This window comes from Anabrus simplex, chromosome 3, assembly GCF_040414725.1.
Source record: "Anabrus simplex isolate iqAnaSimp1 chromosome 3, ASM4041472v1, whole genome shotgun sequence".
Classification (NCBI taxonomy): domain Eukaryota; kingdom Metazoa; phylum Arthropoda; class Insecta; order Orthoptera; family Tettigoniidae; genus Anabrus; species Anabrus simplex.
The window spans coordinates 26,846,223-26,866,672 of record NC_090267.1 but is presented as its reverse complement, the minus strand read 5'-3'; the positions used below and the strand labels follow the sequence as shown (position 1 = coordinate 26,866,672).

At 38.9% G+C, this 20,450-nt stretch overlaps 1 protein-coding gene across 1 annotated transcript in view; it reads right to left on the bottom strand.

Moving 5' to 3' along the window:
• The window catches only part of Vps35 (Vacuolar protein sorting 35), a 180,117-nt gene that overhangs the window by 106,527 nt on the left and 53,140 nt on the right, over positions 1–20,450 (bottom strand). The window contains exon 7 of the mRNA XM_068226569.1: positions 17,945–18,157. Coding sequence (XP_068082670.1) covers positions 17,945–18,157 — 213 coding nt within the window. The remainder of the gene's footprint in view (positions 1–17,944; positions 18,158–20,450) is intronic.

Sequence of the window (20,450 nt, the reverse complement as noted above, 5' to 3'; positions counted from 1 at the left end):
AGTGCCAGATAAAAGACATAATATACATATGCGGTTATGTAATCCCAAAGTATATAATGAGATATTCATCTACACACTGCATAATTGAATTAAGTAACTTACACAGTAGGATAATGATTGGTATACGAAAGATTTGAGCATATCGAGCCGCTAATATATAAATTAAGAATTATGTGGATAATATAGGTAGATTATTTATTTAAAAACAGTGTATAATCGAATTTGAATTTTATGAAAGGTTAATATATAGGGAGATGATAGACTAGAAGCCGGATTTAACAGGCATTAGGGATGTAAAGCCTTAGCACGAGAATCGTTACTAGTTTATGTCCAAGAAGAAACCCGAATTAATTGAGTTCAGATTTTGTTTAAAATGGTGATACAATTATGGTCAAGAGACTCTGAAACGTTATTACAATATAAATTGCAATTGGATAGTGTATTTCCAGTGACACATAGGATGTCCCAAGATTAATTATGGACAGTAATGCTGATATTTTGATCTCATTTCAGAAACGATTCGAATAAGTTAATGTTATATTTTTGTTTTTCCCAATAAGCCAGCGCTGACTTTGAATTAATTATTCTATATAGTGATAAACGTAGTATAATCCTGAATTTAGTTCTCATTTCTTAGGGCAATTCCATAATTTAATAAAATGTGGATCATTATTTTTATATAATTTGTGAGTGTTAATTTTCAGTCTCAGTCAATTCTTTATCTAGTTTGTAAGATAAGTAATTAATTGATTGTGTATATATATGAATGAGATTATTGAAGGAGTTACAACGTTAGTATTCGGAATAGGCGAACATTCATACACTACTGCATCTTCGGGCGAACTTTTCTCTTCATGAATTCACGTAAAGCGGAACCGAAGGAAATTTTTTTAGATTTTTCACATGGAATGAAATACCCTGAGATTACATTGAGCTGCTGGGAGTTATTTGCAATCCGTTGCGACAACGGGTGCAATACTGATGTAAAAGGGGTGGTAAGAACATACCCTATTATCACATGGGCTAAAAATAATGTAGAAAGTCGTAGACAAAAGACTGAGGAATATACAGCGCACTCCCAGTAATTTGCAGTAATTAATGCACGCACTTCCATGAATTATCGAAAATTATTGAAAACTGCAAATTATCCGCAGTCATATTTAAGCCTGGTAAAAACAAAACCATAGGTTAAAATAATGAAATGTATTTTATGAACAAGCAGAAAATAATTATAACATTTCGCATTGTATTGTAAGACACATTCGAGAAAAATTACAAAATGCCATGTGGATTATGCCAACATTCGTATCTAACAAAAAAATCTGTCATCACTTTTTGTTTCTTAAACGATTGTTCATTTTTTCTCATTTTGATGACCCCTCGCCTTTCTCCAGTCTTTCTATAATTTTCAGTTTTTCACTGACGGTGTAACCGTCCAGGCTTCTCCAGCCATACTTTTACGCGATATCACTCTATATCAAGATTATCCGCCATCAGCAATTATTTATATGACATATTTATTTTAACTTCAATCATTTGTAAATAAGGCTTTTGGAATCACATTGTATATATTAGAACATCATTTATTATTTAAATTATTACATTACGTAGGATAGGAATTCACTATGTATTGCAAATATGGTCAATGTTGAGACAGAGTTGTCATTTCATCTCATATTTGTGTACACGGAAAAGTTATTCTTGAAGCAGGGAAGTTGGATGAGTTACTGGCTTAAACTCATGAGCAAAAGGCACTACACAGCTACCCGCATGCAAGGCTAGCAAGCTTGGATTCTACATCATCGCCACGCCTACTGGAATTGTCAAGAATGAAGAGAGGGAGATGATAATGCGATCTACGAATCAGATGCTTCGTTATATTGTTATTGGTATTGAGCTGTTACCAAGAGTGGGGGAGAGCCCGATGATATATTATCTAGTGCGGAGCAACCCTCGACTCACACACATCACTACCAGAACGTTAACTACTTTATTGATTTTTGAGACAATGAGTGGTCGCTTCGAGACATAGTTATTTTTCGTACAGTGTGTTCTCGCTTCGACACAGTACTTAGCTGCTGTGATGTTGTCGGATCAGGGTGAGACGAAACAAGCTTACGGCTTGTGAGATATTCAGTAATTATTCTGGACGAAGAACTATGTTTAATTCAAGTCCACGGAAGTTGGTACAAGTCTGTATAGTATTAGTACATTAGCTAAGTTGGATTAAGATTTCTGCTAACATGGAAAAATTCATATCTCTGAATTATCTCCTCCTATGATCAACGCTGATCAATTTTCACAAGTATAGGGCCAATGTCTAATTTAAAGACTAGGCAATTAGGGAGTGCTAGTCCAGATAGCCCAAATCACATCACAGAAGGAAGGATGTCCATGGAGCCAATTCTAGAAAGAGTAGAGGGGAACGAGTAACCACGAAAAATAGATGACCTCAACGGAAGCTGCAATTGGTGAGCTTCAATTTGATAAAGCAAGCAACAGTTATTTTTAGTAACGTAAATTCTTAAATTCCTCCACGCTTAAAGGAACTTTTCCGATTCACCTCATTTTTTTTGTATAATAAATTCATTTCTATTTTATATTGCGTTAATTTTCTTTCTCAAGCGATACTTAATGGTTAATCATTTAAAATCCTACCCCTGTGATTTAAGTATAAGTCTCTATGCTAGTAAATATAAATTTTGCTTTACAGTCTTGTTTAAAACTGTATCGCTGGCGCCCAAACATTACATAGAGAAATGGGAAACCATGGAATGTTAATTGATTCTATTTGCGTGGCAATTTGCGGGCAAGCCACATATAGTTATATTTATATTCATGTGTCCCCAGGTATTAACTTCCGTCTCCTCTAATGAGAAGTTAGGAGAGCGAACAGTTACAACGGTTAACCTTTTATATTTTATTTTTCGACCACTCATATTGAAAACTCTTACTGACTTATTCGAAACTTCGAAAAGACTTCCACACTCTGTTCACACTTCTCAAGTACAGCAGACTACAATACACTCGCTGCCTGCGCACCTACCCTTCACTTGGCTTACAGTTCAGCGACCTTGGGCTGTGGGGAAAAGGAGGGTAAATTTCGAGTGCATTCCTCTTTCATTGTCTCTGCTTCCATGATTACGGTAATCTGTGCTGTGCCACGTGCAGCAACATCTCGAATGTTTCCAAGTTTGCAGCATTTTGGCAGCAGTGCGCATATAGGCCTACTGCTACATCGTAGAGAAACGAAGTCTAGTCTCCTCAAATATCAATGATTTCATCTCCACGCATCGCATTAAGATTCTTTTAAAATTGGCAGAGATAATTTTACTCAGCGAGATGATTAGTGGGTGTAAGAATTAATACTTTAAAAAATAACTCTCCAAGACCCGCGAATTAACCACAAAGCTAATTATCCGCACGCAAATGATCAGGAGTGCACTGTAATAGAAACACAGAGGAAGAACAATATGGCTTTAGACCGAATAGATCAACAACAGACTCGATATTTAGAGTGCGAACGATAATGGAAAAACATCTGGAAAGAAACAAGGAAATCATCTTCACATTTTTGGATTCGGAAAAAGCTTATGATACAGTTAAGAGAAAACATGTATGGGAATGCCTACTGAAAAGGAATGTACCAAAATCATTAATTAACAAGATAAAAATGTTGTATCATGAGAGTAAAAGCTGTGTACAAGTGGGGAGTGGTGACTCAAACATTTTATACAAAAAAAAAAAAGTCTCAAGCAAGGAAGTGTACTGTCGCCATTTATTATTATTATTATTATTATTATTATTATTATTATTATTATTATTATTATTGTTGGACATGAAAAGACGCGCTACAAAATAGCTCAAGAAAGCGGGTTTACATTGTGAAGGCACTTACCTAAACGAGCTTGTATGGTTATTTTAAACCCCATTTCATGGTAGATTTGTTTGATTACAACTGGAACGACAGAATATTAAGTGAAATATTGAAAAGTTTGCGTTGAAATAATCCTGTTGTGAGCAGCCATCTTGTCGAAGATCAAAATCACGTAGAAGGTACACTGCCGTAGATAGACGATCGTTTTCTAGTGTAAGCGCTCCCAGCGCCCACCCACAACCTCATCTCCTTGACTTAACACACGGCCAACTAGACTCCCATATTGGCATGATGGCAGAAGAAGACATTCTGCGTGATACGGTGGAGCTCCCTAGTGTATCAAGGGAAAGTATCCACAATGGCCGAAATGGTAGGAGTATTGACCTAAATCTGACTGATGATATCAGTCGGCAGATAATGGAGAATCAATACAAAGAAGAGGTGCATCTTGAGACTGCAAGATCACTGTTGAAGAAGATAATGGCTATTCCTCTCAAAAACCTAAAAACGGAAATAAAGAATGGCCTCGTGAAGCTGGAAGAAGCTTTAGAGGCTGGAGCATCATGCAGGATGTCGTGGAAGAAATCTGCAGAAGAACTAGAGCAGAGACCAACTACCATGGAGAATAAGGAATTGTCCAACACATCACCAGTGACATATGACTCGGAGGAAGATCAAGGAAAATGGGAAACGTTTCTGTCCAAGAAGAAGAGAAAGAAGAAGAGTGAGGATAGGAAGCACGAAGATCAAATCAAATCAAAATCTCTTTATTTGCAAATGAGGTGTCTACCTCGGTGGCAAATGGTACACTAAAATACATTATTGTCAAGCACTAAATATTAAATTAACAAGAGAAGAAAATTTTTCCTATAATACAATATTATACAATTTACGCTAAGAATGTTTTCTATTAAACACACAGCTCATCCTTAATAAATTTATATTGTTTACAAAATTCTACTTATAATATCTCCTGTACTACTTACAAATATAGTCAACTGATATACAGTATGTGGAATTACTTCAAATGATACTATACAACTGGTATAACATTAATATTTACATTGCATTTATTTATTTACTATTTTTTTTTTTTTTTTTTTTTTTTTTTACCCGTTCTGGATCCTAAGTAGCATAACGACCTGCTGCGTCTTAACCAGAGCCCCTTTTGCCACCACTTTTCAGAGTTCCTGAAGGGCCTTCACAGCTACCGTAGCGGTCCCAGGGCCCTCGAAGTCCCCACTGTACTTCACCCCTACAGGCAGTCCCCTACTTTGGCTGTCCAAACTCCTTTGACCAGGGGATGGAATTAATTTATTCACACACATTTTTTTATTTACAATAACCTGCACTGGTCGAATGCCTTCTAACACTTCATTTATTTTCTCTGTTGCTGTTTATTCTCTTCTTGAATATCTGTACAGATTTTGGAAAAGGATCAAACACTACCCCTGATAAACTGTTCCCACTCCCTCAAACCCTTCCCAATGAATGAAAATTTACCCCAATCGCTTCTGCTAAAATTCCTTCTAATTTTATATTTGTGGTCAGTCCTGCCGATATAATTATTTTCCAACTGAAGACTCTCACGGATATCTCCCCATGCTTCTTCTCCTGTATAGGCTCTATATAATCCTATAAGTCTTGTTTTCTCCCTTCTCTTACTTAAAGTTTCCCACCCAAGTTCCTTTAATATTTCTGATACACTACTCTTTCTCCTGAAATCCCCTGTTACAAATCTTGCTGCTTTCCTCTGCACACTATCTATTTCTTTTATTAGGTATTCTTGGTGAGGATCCCAAACACTGTTTGGATATTCCAATAATGGACGAACCATACTCAAGTAACTTTTTTCTTTTAATTCTTTGTTGCATCCTTTAAGTAGCCTCATTATGACATGTAATGATCTGTATGCTTTCCCAACAATGTCATCAATATGACCCTTCCAGTGCAAATTACTTTCAAATCTCACACCTAAGTATTTGCACTTGCCATCTTTTGGGATAACTACCTCATCCAAAGTATATTCAAATTCAGTTTTAAAGCTCCTGTTTGTAAAAGTTGTAACAGTTGATTTGCCTCCATTAACCTTCATATTATTTTCTTCAACCCATTGTTGGATACTTTCAAGGTCCCTTTGTAATTCTGAACAATCCTCAATGTTGTTTATTTCCCTATAAACAATTATGTCATCTGCATACAATCTTATTTTTGATGTTATATTGTTCCCTAAATCATTTGCGTATATTAAGAAAAGTAACGGACCGATTATACTACCCTGTGCAATTCCCTTCCAAACTTTCTCTTCCTGAGATACATTATTTCCTATTTTGACTTTCTGAACCCTTGAATTTAGAAATGCTTTTATCCAACGTGTAACCCTTACGTCCAATCCTATTCCCTCCAATTTCTTTAATAATATTCCATGTTCCACTCTATCAAAGGCTTTGGAAAGATCTATGGCTATGCAATCTAACTGACCTCCTGAATCCAACTGATCTGATATGTCCTGCTGAAATCCCACCAGTTGCGCCTCACAAGAAAATTTCTTTCTAAATCCATACTGGCTCCTCATGAACCAATTTTTATCATCACATATCCCTCTGATGTACTTCGATATTAAACTCTCCAGAATTTTACAAACTATACTGGTCAGGCTGATTGGTCTGTAGTTCTCTGGTTTCCTTTTATCACCCTTTCCTTTATAAATTGGTATTATTATAGATTCCTTCCATTCCTTTGGTATTACACTATTATTTATGACATAGTCAAAGAGAAATTTTAAATAAGGCACTATGTACCACCCCATTGTCTTTAATACCTCCCCAGTAATTTGATCACTTCCTGCTGCTTTTCCTTGCTGAAGCAGTTGGATTTCTCTGAAAATATCTTCGTTTGTGAATGAGAAGCTTCTTGTTTCCCTCTGTCTCTTTCCCTCTCTATCTTCTGTTTTGGTTTCCAACTCTTGACAATCATCTAATGAATCTCTAAATTCCCTACTAAATAGGTTTGCTTTCTCAGTATCTGTTAAATAGTGTTCACCCCCTTCTCCCACCATTGTAGGAATTTGGATTCCTTTTCCTTTTTGATTCCTGATATATGAATACAGCTTTTTCCATTTCCCTTTGTGGTCATTACCCTCTTGAAGTATGCCATTCATATAATTCTCTTTTGCTTCCTTTTTCACTCTATTCAGTTCCCTCATTAGCTGTTTTCTAGTTTCTCTATTCTCCCTACCCTCTTTGATTTTCCTGTTTACTATTCTACATTTTCTTTTTAATTTTCTTATTTCCCTTGTATAATAAACAGGGTCTGAGCTCATTTTACCCTTCTTAACAGGTACAAATCTCTTCTCTCCTTCCCAAATTATTCCTTTAAATTTAGCCCAAAGTGTATCCACGTTACTCCCTTCACTTATCCAACAACTGAATTGTGATTTAAGGTAAGTCCCAAATTCATCAACTTTAGTTTTTCTGTACAATTTCTTGTCTTGTGTAACCCTCTTATTAAGCCTTTTTGGTACCAGTCCTACATCCATTATTACAGCCTTATGGTCACTTATTCCTTCAATTACCTCAGTTTTATCAAGAATTTCCCATGGTTTAACCAAGAATACATCTAGTAAGTTATTGAGACGAGTCGGTTCTTGTACTACTTGTGTAAATCCTCCCTCCCAAATTAACTTATTTGCCAGTTTCTGTTCATGGGCTTCACTTGCAGCTCCTTTCCATTCAACTTCAGGCAAATTTAGATCTCCCCCAATTATTACCATATCATTATTATTGTTTTTACGAGTATAATCTATTATTTTTTCAAAGATTTCCATGTCTCTTTCCTCTCTTCCAGGCCTGTATGTTCCTATAATTCCCACCTCCTTCATATTATCACAAACTAATTTTATCCCTAATATTTCATCCCTTTCATCGGTAAACCATTCATGTGAACAGTAAGTTTCCTTCACCAGAATAAACACCCCCCCCCCTCCCTTTTTTATCTCCTCGGTCTCTACGATAGACGGTGTACCCTTCTGGAAATACTTCTCTATTACCCACCCCTTCTCTCAACCATGATTCCACTCCTATCACCACATCAGTCTCATAAGATTCCATCAATGTACCGAATTTTAATTGTTTATTTACTACACTTTGACAGTTTACCAAGAGCAATCTCAGACCCCCTTCCTCCCTAAAACTTGACTGTTGCAATTGGGTAACTTGAAATTCCTTACTATCCTGAGTTTCTTTTTCTAGTTGACTGAGCCAGCTTGAAGTACAGCTGGTTCTTTCTACTAGTTTTCCTGGTCAGTATTATAACTCAAGGGAGTTGCCTGTTTTACAGTACACATCTTAAGATTAATAAAATCTAGAACAATATTTGCTATCTTTCGTTTACCTGAATTGTTTAGATGGAGGCCATGTTTTGTATAACAGTATCTCTCAAAACTGCTGCATTCAATAACCTGAGTATTCCGAAAATGTTTACAAATTTTAACAATATCTGTATTGACCTTGTCCACTTCAATGTTCACACACGAGTCTCTACTCAAATCATGCCTGTGGGGCACGTTCACTACAAAGACGTTAGTGTGGGTCAGCTTCCCTAGTGTATGTTTAAGTTGTGATCTTACATTCTTGGCGTCGTCGCGAGCTACGTCGTTCGTCCCACCGATGATAAGCACTGCATCGCCGCTCCCGAAGTTCCTAGTTGCTGCTTCTACGTTTTCCACAACACTGCTGATAGAAGCTCCTGGATATATTTCTCCGGTTGCTGCTATATTCTCGTCGTTTATCACTCCCACAATTCCCCTTCCTTGGCTATCACCAAACACAGCTACCTTCGCTGATTTAGGCCTAACTGGGTCTTGAATCTGAATTCTAGGCCTAAATTTTAAACTCGACACGGCAACGGATCGCGATGATTTGGTTTCACGCGCGCGATCACTTTCTTCCAGAATTACATTATTTAGGGCAGAAAACCTATTTCTGATGTTTATTTCCGGAAATTCAGTTGTAGATTTCTTCTTAGCCGGCCATCCACGAACTACTTGACACCACGTGCTCGAGTTTGTTACTTGTACCGGTATATCACTCGAAGAATGGTCAGTCCCAAACTCTAGTGATCGCAGTCTTTCTTTTAATTCTTGATTTTCAACTTTAAGAGTCTCATTGTCCTTTTTTAGAATGTTTATAATTTCTAATGCACTTTTATATTCCTCATCGACTGTTTTCGGTGCTTCGTCAACGCCGTCCCCAACAACAACATTCCAAACACACTGCTCACAAATCCAGTCAACATTTTCATTAGTTTTTACGTCTCTAGGGCAATTTCCGCACTTATAATGCCACCATCGATCACATGAATCACACAACATTCCATTTTTCACTAATTTTCGACATTTTCCGCACTTTTCATCACATTTTACGGTTAATTTACTCGGAGAATAAAACACTACGTCGTCATTACCGGGCGCCATTTTGAAAGAAAAAAAAAACGAAACGAAACAGGCCAGTAATAATCCTGAAAGTACAGTGCTTAGCGAAAGTGGGAAACTACCTCATTCTAAATCTAGGAGTCGTTCAGAAGCTGTAATCATCAAACCAATGAACGGTAAGACTTTCGCTGATGTTTTGAAGGATATCAGGGACAGGGTGAAGCCGGAAGACAGTGGAGCAGGCATTAGATCTATCCGTAAAACAAGAGCGGGAGCTGTTCTTCTTGAATTTAACAAAACAACTAAGATGGAAAATAGGGAGGTATTCAGTAATTCTCTGAGAGATGCCCTCGGACGAGATGGCGATGTAAAGGCTTTAATCCCCCGAACTACACTGGAGATTCGAGACATGGATGGTGTCACTACCGCCGCAGACATGGAGGAAGCTGTAAGACGAGATTCCGGCAATCCCCATGGAGAACTGAAAATATCGGTCTTGAAACCAAACAGCTGGGGACAGAAACTTGCCATCTTCGAAACCAAAGACGAGGACGCTCAGAAACTACTGGAAGCAGGAAGAATCAAGATAGGATGGTTATACTGCAGAGTACGAGCTAGAACTATGTTACCTCGCTGCTTCTGATGCCTATCATATGGACATCTGGCAAGGAACTGCACAGGCCCCGACAGAAGCAAGCTCTGTTTTAAGTGCAGAGAATCTGGCCACAAGGCAGTAGACTGTAAAAAGAACAATCCACGATGCATGCTTTGTTCAGATAAGGGTGTCAATGAAGCTGAACGAAATCATATTCCTGGATCGGGAGCATGTGCAATATTTCGTGAAGCTCTGGAAAAGGCAAAAAATCATAGTAAATGATGCGAATACTTCAAGCAAATATGCACAGGAGTCAAACAGCTAACGATCTTATGACACAGCTGATTTACGAGATGGAAGTAGACATCGTTATTATTAGCGAACCATATCAAGAGAGAGACCATCCAGGGTGGTTTGTGGATAACCTCGGAACAGCTGCAATTTAGATACCAGATCCAGGAAAAGTCCCAGTAACACAGCATGGGTGCGATGACGGTTTTGTTTGGGTACAGACTGGGGGAATCACTATTGTAAGCTGTTATTTTACACCAAATGAATCTGTTTCCAACTTTCAGATGAAACTTGGTCTTGAGGACGTAATACGCAGAATGGAAAAAAAACTAGTTGTCGCCGGTGACGTAAATGCTCAAGCGTTGGAATGGGGCATGCCACAAACAGACTCCAGAGGACGTCGTATAATGGAGATGGTAGCCAGGACAGGTTTGGTGGTCAACAACATTGGAAATGTGCCAACATTTCGACGGCCAGGATGTCAGGGAACAATACCGGATGTAACCTTCTCATCAGAGGATATTACGCCTAAGATTTACGAATGGCAAGTGATCGAGAACTACACGGGGAGCGATCATCAATATATCATCTTTCGACTGCTCCAAGAATCTCCTCAAGAAAGAAACATCTTGCGCAGGCCAGCACGGTGGAACATAGCCGGTATTGACAAGGAAAAGTTCATTGATGTAATTTGGAATGGAATGGACAACATAACTGAAAAATGTTTTGCTCGTAGAGGGAAAGAAGCACCTGGTGTATGTGTTGAACTCACTATGCAGCTAATCCATCAAGCATGCAACGCCTCAATGTCCCGAAGGAGACCGCGAAACAGCAAGCGCCCAGCGTACTGGTGGACCAAAGAGATTGCTGAACTGAGAAAGAATTGTCTGCGACTTCGACGCAGGGCTCAGAGGATGAGAGGCAGTCAAGAGAATACCTCAGTCACAGCGGAGTACAAGTCAGCAAAGAAGGAACTCTGTAATGCAATCAGAAAAAGTAAAGCCGATAAATGGTGGGCACTGGCTAAAGAAGAAGAAGATGATCCATGGGGACAAGGTTATAAGATTGTCATGAAGAAACTCGGGACATTTTCAACCCCGAGTGCAGATCCGCAAACAATTAAACACATTGTGGATACACTATTCCCAGACCATCCAGAGAGGATTGACTGTGACGACGAGAAAGAATTGGATGATATACCCCTCTTTACTGTAGAAGAGCTGAATAGAGCTATTAGCTCTTTTAGAAACAAGAAAACTCCAGGACCAGATGGTATACCTGCAGAAGTGCTAAAGATAATAGCAGAACTATGCCCAGAACCGTTGCTGAAAATGTACAATCATTGCCTGCAAACGGGTGTTTTTTTAGTCCCCGATGGAAAATGGCTCGTTTGGTTCTGATCAGCAAAGGAAAACTTGGTGGTTATAGACCTTTATGCATGCTGGACACAGCTGGAAAAGGCCTGGAGAAACTTCTGCAGCCCAGAATCCTCTCAGCAGTTCAACTAGCAGGGGATCTATCTGTTTGCCAACATGGATTTCGGAGAGGACACTCGACGCTAGATGCAGAGTGGGAGGTGGTGAATACAGCAGAAAGGGCACAAACGGGCAACCATCATTCCTGTAAATTGACACTTCTTGTGACCCTGGATGTGAAGAATGCCTTCAATTCGGCAAGATGGAGCGACATGTTGGTAGCTCTTGAAGAAACTTTCAAGCTACCACAATATCTTATGCGCATAATGAGAGATTACTTCAAAGATCGCACTCTGTTGTATGATACGGAAGATGGAGAAAAGACAAAGCGTCTGACGGCTGGTGCAGCGCAGGGATCGATCCTTGGTCCAGATCTCTGGAACATAATGTATGATGGCTTGTTACGTTTGGAGATGCCAGAGGACACGAAGCTTGTGGGCTACGCTGATGATGTGGCCGCCTTGATAGTAGCTCGTAATGTTGAAATGGCTCAAATTAAACTGAACCAGGTGATGCGGCGCATAAAAGAATGGATGATGAGCCACAGTCTAACATTAGCCGAACGCAAAATGGAGATAGTTCTTCTGACGAGGAAAAGGATCGAAACTCTTGTACCAATGACTGTTGGAGAGTTAGTGATAGAAACATCTGCGAGCACAAAATATCTAGGAGTGACACTTGACTCCAAGCTCACATTCTGGACTCATATTCAGAGAGTGACAGGCAAGGCAGTAAAATACACGACTGCACTTAGCAGACTAATGGGAAATATTAAAGGTTAGAAATCCAGTAAACGACGTCTTCTCATGTCGACGGTTCAGTCAGTGCTTCTATATGGTTCTGAAATCTGGGCTGAATCCTTGAGATTTGCTTGGTATCGGAGAAGGATAGCTGCCGTACAACGGAGAGCGGCTTTACGTATTGCAAGTGCATACCGCACTGTTTCCGAACCGGCAATCCTCGCGGTGGCAGCAATAGCCCCAATAGACCTACTCGCATTGGAGCGGCATGAAATCTGGCGTACCAAAGGAGAGCTGGGAAAGAAATGTGCAAAGAAGCGCGCCTTCAGTCAACTGATGAGGCGATGGCAACTCAGATGGGAAAGTGACCCTCGAGGCAAATGGACCAAGCGACTGATACCACGCTTGGATATCTGGGTTGAAAGGGCCCATGGTGAAGTAAATTACTACCTCACGCAGCTTCTAACAGGACATGGATATTTCAGGAAATTCCTGCATAAAGTGGGCAGAGCGAGTGACGCAGCATGCATATACTGCGATGATATTCACGACGTATATCACACCTTTTTTGTATGCGGCCATTGGACGATTCAGAGAAGATGTGTGGAAACTGAACTAGGAGAATTGACAACAGATAATGTTATTTCGGTGATGCTGCGAAACCAGCAATCCTGGGATCGCGTGGCAGTACATGTGGAGGACATCCTTCGTCAGAAGAAGAAGGATTTGGAAGCATACGAACATTTGTAAAGGAGAAATGAAGAAAGAAGGCGTTTGAAAGACAAAGCACGATATCACCCTGAAGTAATGCGAGAGCGGTTCCGGGGTGATGACTCACATCGTGGGAAAAGGGTGTGTGGTTTTTAGTGGGTAAGAATCCCACACACTTGTGGAGTGCGGACCCTTCACAAGTGTCTTTTTGAAGATTTTCCACAATTCCTCGTAAAAAAAAAAATTATTATTATTATTATTTATTATTATTATTATTATTTATTATTATTATTATTATTATTATGTGCGTATGGACCCAATGGATCACGCAAAGCTCTAACGATTCTGTTTTCTGAGTTGCCAAACAGCTCTCATCCTTTCTCCGTGGATCCTTTTTCGTTCTTCTGTCCACTTTGTTCCAGTCTTCTTTTTCACTTCGTTCTCTGGTTGCACTTTTCATCCATTAATTTTTTTCCTATAAAGGTTTCTGTCCGCGGTGTCATTTGGGTTTATCTGGGCTTTTTCCAGATCCTTCTTCACTTCTAGTACCCATGGAATATTTTTTAGATGTTCTATGTAAGTGAGAATCTTGTGTGTCAGTCTACTTGCCGGCAATCTGTGGACATGCCCATAGAATTTCAGACGTCTTTTGCGGATGTCTGCTGCAATGTTGGAATGCTCTTCTGTCTCTTTGCATGACCTCAGTCTATATCCATCTTCTGTTTTTCGGGGGCCGAGAATTTTCCTCAGGATTCTTCTTTCTTCTTTTAAAATGTTTTCTAGGTCACCTTTCCCGTTTAGTGTAAGGGTCTCACTGGCATATAAGACTTCGGGCTTTATTACTGCATTATAGTGTCTGATCTTTGCATGGCGGGACAAGCACTTTTTATTGTATATGTTGTGAACCCTACCGTAGGCTTTCCAAAATTTTTGTAGGCGAATTTTCTGGGCAGCCTTCTCGCCTCCCGTTGGTTCAAGTATTTCTCCCAAGTACTTGAAGTGTGGTACTCGGTTGATTTGCCCATGTGTCGTGTTCAAATTTTGGATGTCAAATTTTGAGCAGAAGAACTTGGTCTTTTCAAAGGAAATTTGTAGGCCAACCTTTCCAGCACATTCGCTAAGGGTTTCAATTTGTTTAACGGCTGTGAATACATCATCTGTAAGTATGGCCAGGTCATCTGCAAAAGCGAGGCATGATATCTCAATACCGTCTTTGGGTCGTCCTAGTCGTATGGGGCGCCAGTATCCCATGTCTTTCAATACCTTTTCCCACTCGCGGATGACTTTGTCTAGGACGAGGTTGAAAAGAAGCGGAGATAAACCGTCACCTTGTCGGACGCCAGTTTTAATCGGGAATGGTTCAGAGATCTCCCCCATGAATTTAACTTTGGAGATAGTGTCAGTGAGTGTTGCCTTGATGAGGTTGAGGGTCTTGGAATCAAGCCCCAGTTCCTCAAGAACAACGAAGAGAGACTGTCGATCAACCGAGTCGTACGCTTTCCTGAAGTCAACAAAAATGCAGATGACCGGTTTGTTCCTCAATGCTTTGTATTTAAGTGTTGTCTTCAAGTTGAATATTTGTTCTACACACGAGCGACCAGGGCGGAAGCCTGCTTGATATTCGCCAATACTTTGTTCAAGTTGTTCTTGCGTTCTCTTCAAAAGGCAAGCTGAAAGAATTTTGTAAGTCACTTGGAGAAGAGAAATGCCCCTGTAATTATTTACGTCAGTCTTATCTACCTTTTTGTGTAATGGGTGGATGAGGGCGCACTTCCAGTCCTGAGGTAATTCTTCCGATTGCCAGATATCTGTAATGATTTGAGTGAGCTCCTTGAGGGAGTTAGGTCCAAGATTTTTCAGAAGTTCCGCAATGATGTCATCTTCTCCGGAGGTCCTATTGTTTTTAAGTTTGAGAATGTGGCCGCGGATTTCTTCCTCTGTCGGTGGTGGAGATTCTGGGAAAGTGTGCCTTGGGGGTTCTTGAGGGAATCTTATGAGGGGCTCTGGACAGTTGAGGAGATCAGCAAAGTAAAGTGCTAATTCTTGACAATTATCCTGATTACCGAGTGCAAGTTTTCCATCTGATCTTTTGAAAGCCAGGTTTTGAAGAGCGTACCCACGGACTTGTCCTCCGAATTCCCTGTAGAAATCTCGTACATTGTAGTTACGAAAGTTGTCCACAATCGAGTCCAGTTGTTGCTTCAGGTGTTTTCTCTTGACCAGCCTGATGATTTTGGCTACTCGTTTTCTAGTTTCATTGAAATATGTTTGGTTTTCTGGTGATTTCTTGCTGTTGTATTTCTGGAATGCTTCTTTTCGTTCCTTCAAGGCACGTTCACATTCAGAATTCCACCAAGGGTGTTTAGTATTCTTTTTCAGGGGAATTTGCTCTCGAGCTTTCTGGATGATTTTGTTGCGGAATTTCTCCCAGGTGCCTGCATGTTCCCTTTCCCACACTTCTTGCAGATTAGTATTTCCAATCTGTGTCGTATCAAACTTCGGTATTTGTGACCTCTTATGATGAATTTTCTTCGGGGTGAATTTTACCTTTATTCTCACTAGGTAGTGATCGGAATCGACGTTTGCTCCTCGGCGTACCTGTACATCGTGTACCTCTCTCTGCATGGGATGAGAGATGGCAATGTGATGGATTTGAAATTCACCAATCCCTGGAACGGGAGACCTCCAGGTCTTCTGTTTCCGTGGAGATTTTCTCAGAGAAGTTGACATGATTTTAAGATTGTTTTGTTGACACAGTTCAACGAGTCTCAACCCGTTTTTGTTAGTGAATTTGTGAGCAGGGAATTTGCCAACAGTTTTCTGGTGTTCTTTTTCTTTACCAATTTGTGCGTTAAAGTCGCCCAGCAAAAGTTTTGTATCCTCTTTTGGAATCTTCGCCATGATTTTCTGAAGTTTAGCCCAGAATGCATCAGTTTTTTGCGGTTCTTTATTATTATTATTATTATTATTATTATTACTATTATTATTATTATTATTATTATTATTATATTGATGGATGAAATCATAAAACATGTAAAACAGAGTATCAGTAGTGATGAAGTGAATGCTTTGGTATTGGCAGATGAAGTGGTGATTTTGGGGAAAGGGAGAAAAAGATGTGCAAAGGAGACTGGATATTTGGAATGAAAATCTGAAGGAGTTTGGAATGGTAATTAGTAAAAAGGAAACTGTAGTCATGCACTGTGAAAAAAGAGAAGCCAAGTGAAAACAGACAAAGAACAATTAGAGAATGTAGAACAGTTTACATATCTGGGTAGCATTATTAATGGAAGTAAAGAAATCAACCCTGAAATTAATAACAGACTAAGTAGAGGTACAAGATTTTGTCATGAAGTCAGAGAGCTTTTATGGAATGACAAAGTAACCAAGAGAACGAAATTAACATTATATAAAAAGTATTTCATACCAATTGTAACATACGGACTAGAAACGCTGGTAACTAATAAGAGACAAGATAGTATGATCCGAGCAGTAGAAATGAAATTTTTAAGAACACTGGTTAAAAAAACAAGAGAAGATAGAATTCACAATATTAAAATCAGATAAGAATATAGAACCGTTAGTACAGAATATACAGAAAGCAAGACTGAGATGGTTCAGACACGTAAAAAGAATGGGAAAGGAATGGGTAGCAAGAAGGGAATTGGAAAGAGAAGTTAAGAGAGACCAGTTGGAAGACCGAGAAGAAGGTGGATGGATCAGATTTGGAACGACATTAGAGAAGGTGGATTGGATGTGGCAGAAGTAATGGTGGTGATGATGATGCTTGTTGTATAAAGGGGCCTAACATCTAGGGTCATCGGCCCCGAAAGTAATGGAGCAGGAAAAGTGGAAGGACAGAAAGGAGATGGAGGAGACTTGTTAACCACATCCGGGCAACTTGAGTGGAACACGATGATGATGATGATGATGATGACCGTGTCAAGAAAACAAGGAGAGATTCTTTATGTTTCGCAGAGAACTTTGGTCCGCATCTTCAGGAAAAATAAAAATCTAGACTGTTCACGAAGAGGACTTCTCCAATAATGGAGGTATGAATTTAAGAATGCTTTATCGTTAGTATATAGCTGTAAGTGGTACTCTCATCACTAGAAGGGTGATTGTATGCTAGCATTCCAAGTGGGAGCTGACTACACCATCTAAGCTCTAATTAACATGTTCCTTGTTCCATCGTATGTGCGTGCAAAGTAAACAGCAAGGTCACCAGATGAATCAGGGATGAATATGGTAGACGAAATAAATAGGAAATAATTTTTAAAAATGAAGTGTAAGTGAAGACTCACAGGATAGAAGAACAGAACAGAGTTGAAGAATCGAAAGAAAGTATCTAGAAAAAACAGAGGATAATGAGCGAGTTTCAGTCGCCGGGGGGGGGTAACAGTTGCACACACATTATGGAGGTATGACACTTAAAACACAGCCTAGAATGAAGTATCTGGTGATGAACGTACGAATTAACAAAACACCGAAACAAAATAACAATAGTTACTTATGTAAATCCTTAATGGCTGGCAACAATGTATTACTTGATAGCCGTGAAAGCCTCAATCTAAACAAGGGAAATGGGACATATTGACATATATTTCAAACATTTTGCAAATTTATACATGAGATGTGCATTTTGCATTGAGATTTTTTTTAATGTTCTATTCAAGTTACTAAAAGTTAACTGAATATTTTGATTAACTGAGTTAATCAACAGAAAAGTGTTTCTGTACTTAGGGCTACAATATCACTATAATTAGACGAATTAATTTTATGTCATATTCCTTCTAAGCAAGCTTATTAAGATGAGTTACATACCTGGATAATTGCTGCTACTTGATCCGAGAACACATCAAAGAGTTTTACATCACTAGGTATACTACTCGCTGTCCCATCTGCTCGCTGAGAAAATGTTGCAAGGCGGTCGATTAGCGAGATTATTATGTTTTTCACGTTGACCCCTGGCTGTAGCTCAGCACACGATTTGAGAAATGTGTTAAGCGTTTGTAGATGAAATTCATCTGGAAAAACCTGTAAGAAATTCAAACCCTTAACACAACAGCATTTTTCATTTTGTAAAAAAAAAAAAAAAAAAAAATCATCATATTCCATACAAAGTCAAAGTTTAGGTTAAAATGTAGGTTAAAATCTTCCATCGTGTGAACCTTAACAGGACTAAGTTGTAAATGTAAACACTTAACATATACAAATGTAAAAGATCCACCAATTTAATACCCTATTTAAATACGTTGTGATGCAAATATGGAGAAAACGTGAGATTTTTAAAATGTAATGTAAACATTGCGTTGTCTAGAAAGTTCTAGGCATAACTGACTGGTGTAGGGTAAAGGCACTAGTTATGTCCATTTTAAAGAAATTTTAAGGTGATAATTTCAGTAAAGGACTACAAGAATTCACTGTACAGAGCCTGTATATTATGATTTAGGGCTTGGAAGTTGAGGAAAAATCCTTTTCTTTCTCGAGTGTCCGAAGACAAGGCCCAACATAACATGTTCATTCTGGGTCATCGTAGGCCAGAAAATGGTGAGTTTTATTTGTCCTTTTTTGCCTTTTGGGGCGTTTTTTGGCTTCTAGGTCTTTTTTTAGCTGTTTTTAATCATAACAGCTTTTTGTGTTTCTTCACCTTCTTTCAATTTCAACTTTATCCATCACCTCCTAAACATCTTTTCTGTAGTAAGAGAGAAAATGAAACTAATGCTTGAAGAAAACCAGGGATATCAAATTAAATTATGTGCAATTTAAGGAGAACATTTTGAAGAGTGTGTTTTTGAAGAGGAAGATCTCACTTGCTTCAAGTATATTACGTGCTCCCCATCTCAACTTTTTTCTTACCTTGTGCGTATTTCATCGCTCCATTCCTGTAGACATTATACTGCTCTGCTTTCATTCCGTCTGCTTGCTAGTCTCCCTCACTACTGCTTGGGCTCTCGCCCCTCTCCGCGGCACATCTTGACGTCATCTGTCTCCAGTACTTTCTAGGCCTGCCTTCCCTGGCCTATATAACTTGCTGCCTCCCTTCGACGGACGATCAGGGTGTGCTTTGCATATTGTAATAAGCAGTGGCAGCTTGTACTTTCTGCACGACTGGTCCGTGCTGGTTTTAACCTCACTTCAATCTTCTTCTGACCGGGTGAGCAGACTTATTATTATTATTATTATTATTATTATTATTATTATTATTATTATTATTATTATTATTATTATTATGCTTTCATATTTGCCCTTTTCTTGCCTCGATAGGCCTTGCCACTATTTTCGGCTATGAACTTTAGTCCCTTCAGGACTCAACAAAATTATGGTGCACTAACTCTCACTTCTGTGACCTATTATCGGAGTGTGAAGGAAAAGGAGTTGTGGATCAGCAACCTTATAAGTGACCTGGAACCTTTTTGTGCGGTGTTGTGAACGATGCATTCCATCATTTTGAACTGGGACTTTGCAGCCTGATCCCTACCTATTCTTCCATTCCCTTTCTTTCGCCTTCTTATTTTTTTCTTTTACAGCTGTTATCCCTCTTCCTTTCCTCCTTCCTTTCTTTCTATATTACATTATGAAGATTTTAAAAGCCATTCAATGGTAAAATCGTGGTCCACGAATCAGACAGTATACCTTCTCTTGCTTGTGAAACATTCTATCTTCTCTCCTATTTGAAGTGAAGTGTGTTTATCTTTAGGGGATAAAATGTTGTTTTACTTGGCCTCCTAATACCTTAGGAAATGTTCCATTCTACTTGTGTAAAATTGAATATGTTTTCCCAAAATTTCTTCGTGGTACAACTTTGTACGACTTCAATTCACGTAAAAATCCTTCTGATCTAGTCACTTTGTACTTTAAAAATAATAATAATAATAATAATAATAATAATAATAATAATAATAATAATAATAATAATAATAATAATAATAATAACAACAACTTGTGTTTGATCGCCTGTTATTCACATTTTTCTTGTACCTGTGTACACCAAAGACATCTATTTTATTCACTATTGCATGACGCATGTTGTCTTTCTTTTTTGATGCTATTATAATACAATCTGTTACTTGTAACCTGTCATTTTGGGTGTTGTCATTCTTGTATCCCCTCCCATTTATTCTAAGTGTCCCTACCACGGAACACCTCTTGGGAAAAGGCCCAAAATATATATTTATTGCTTGTTGTTGCTTGATCACGATAATCGGACGCCGTAATCATCTCCTATCTCACGCTTCCCTGCACTCTGCTTGATCTGGTATTCTATCATTGCACATTAGTGTATGGTTGATGGGAGTCTTCCCCCTCCCTCTTTCCTTAGGAATTACCA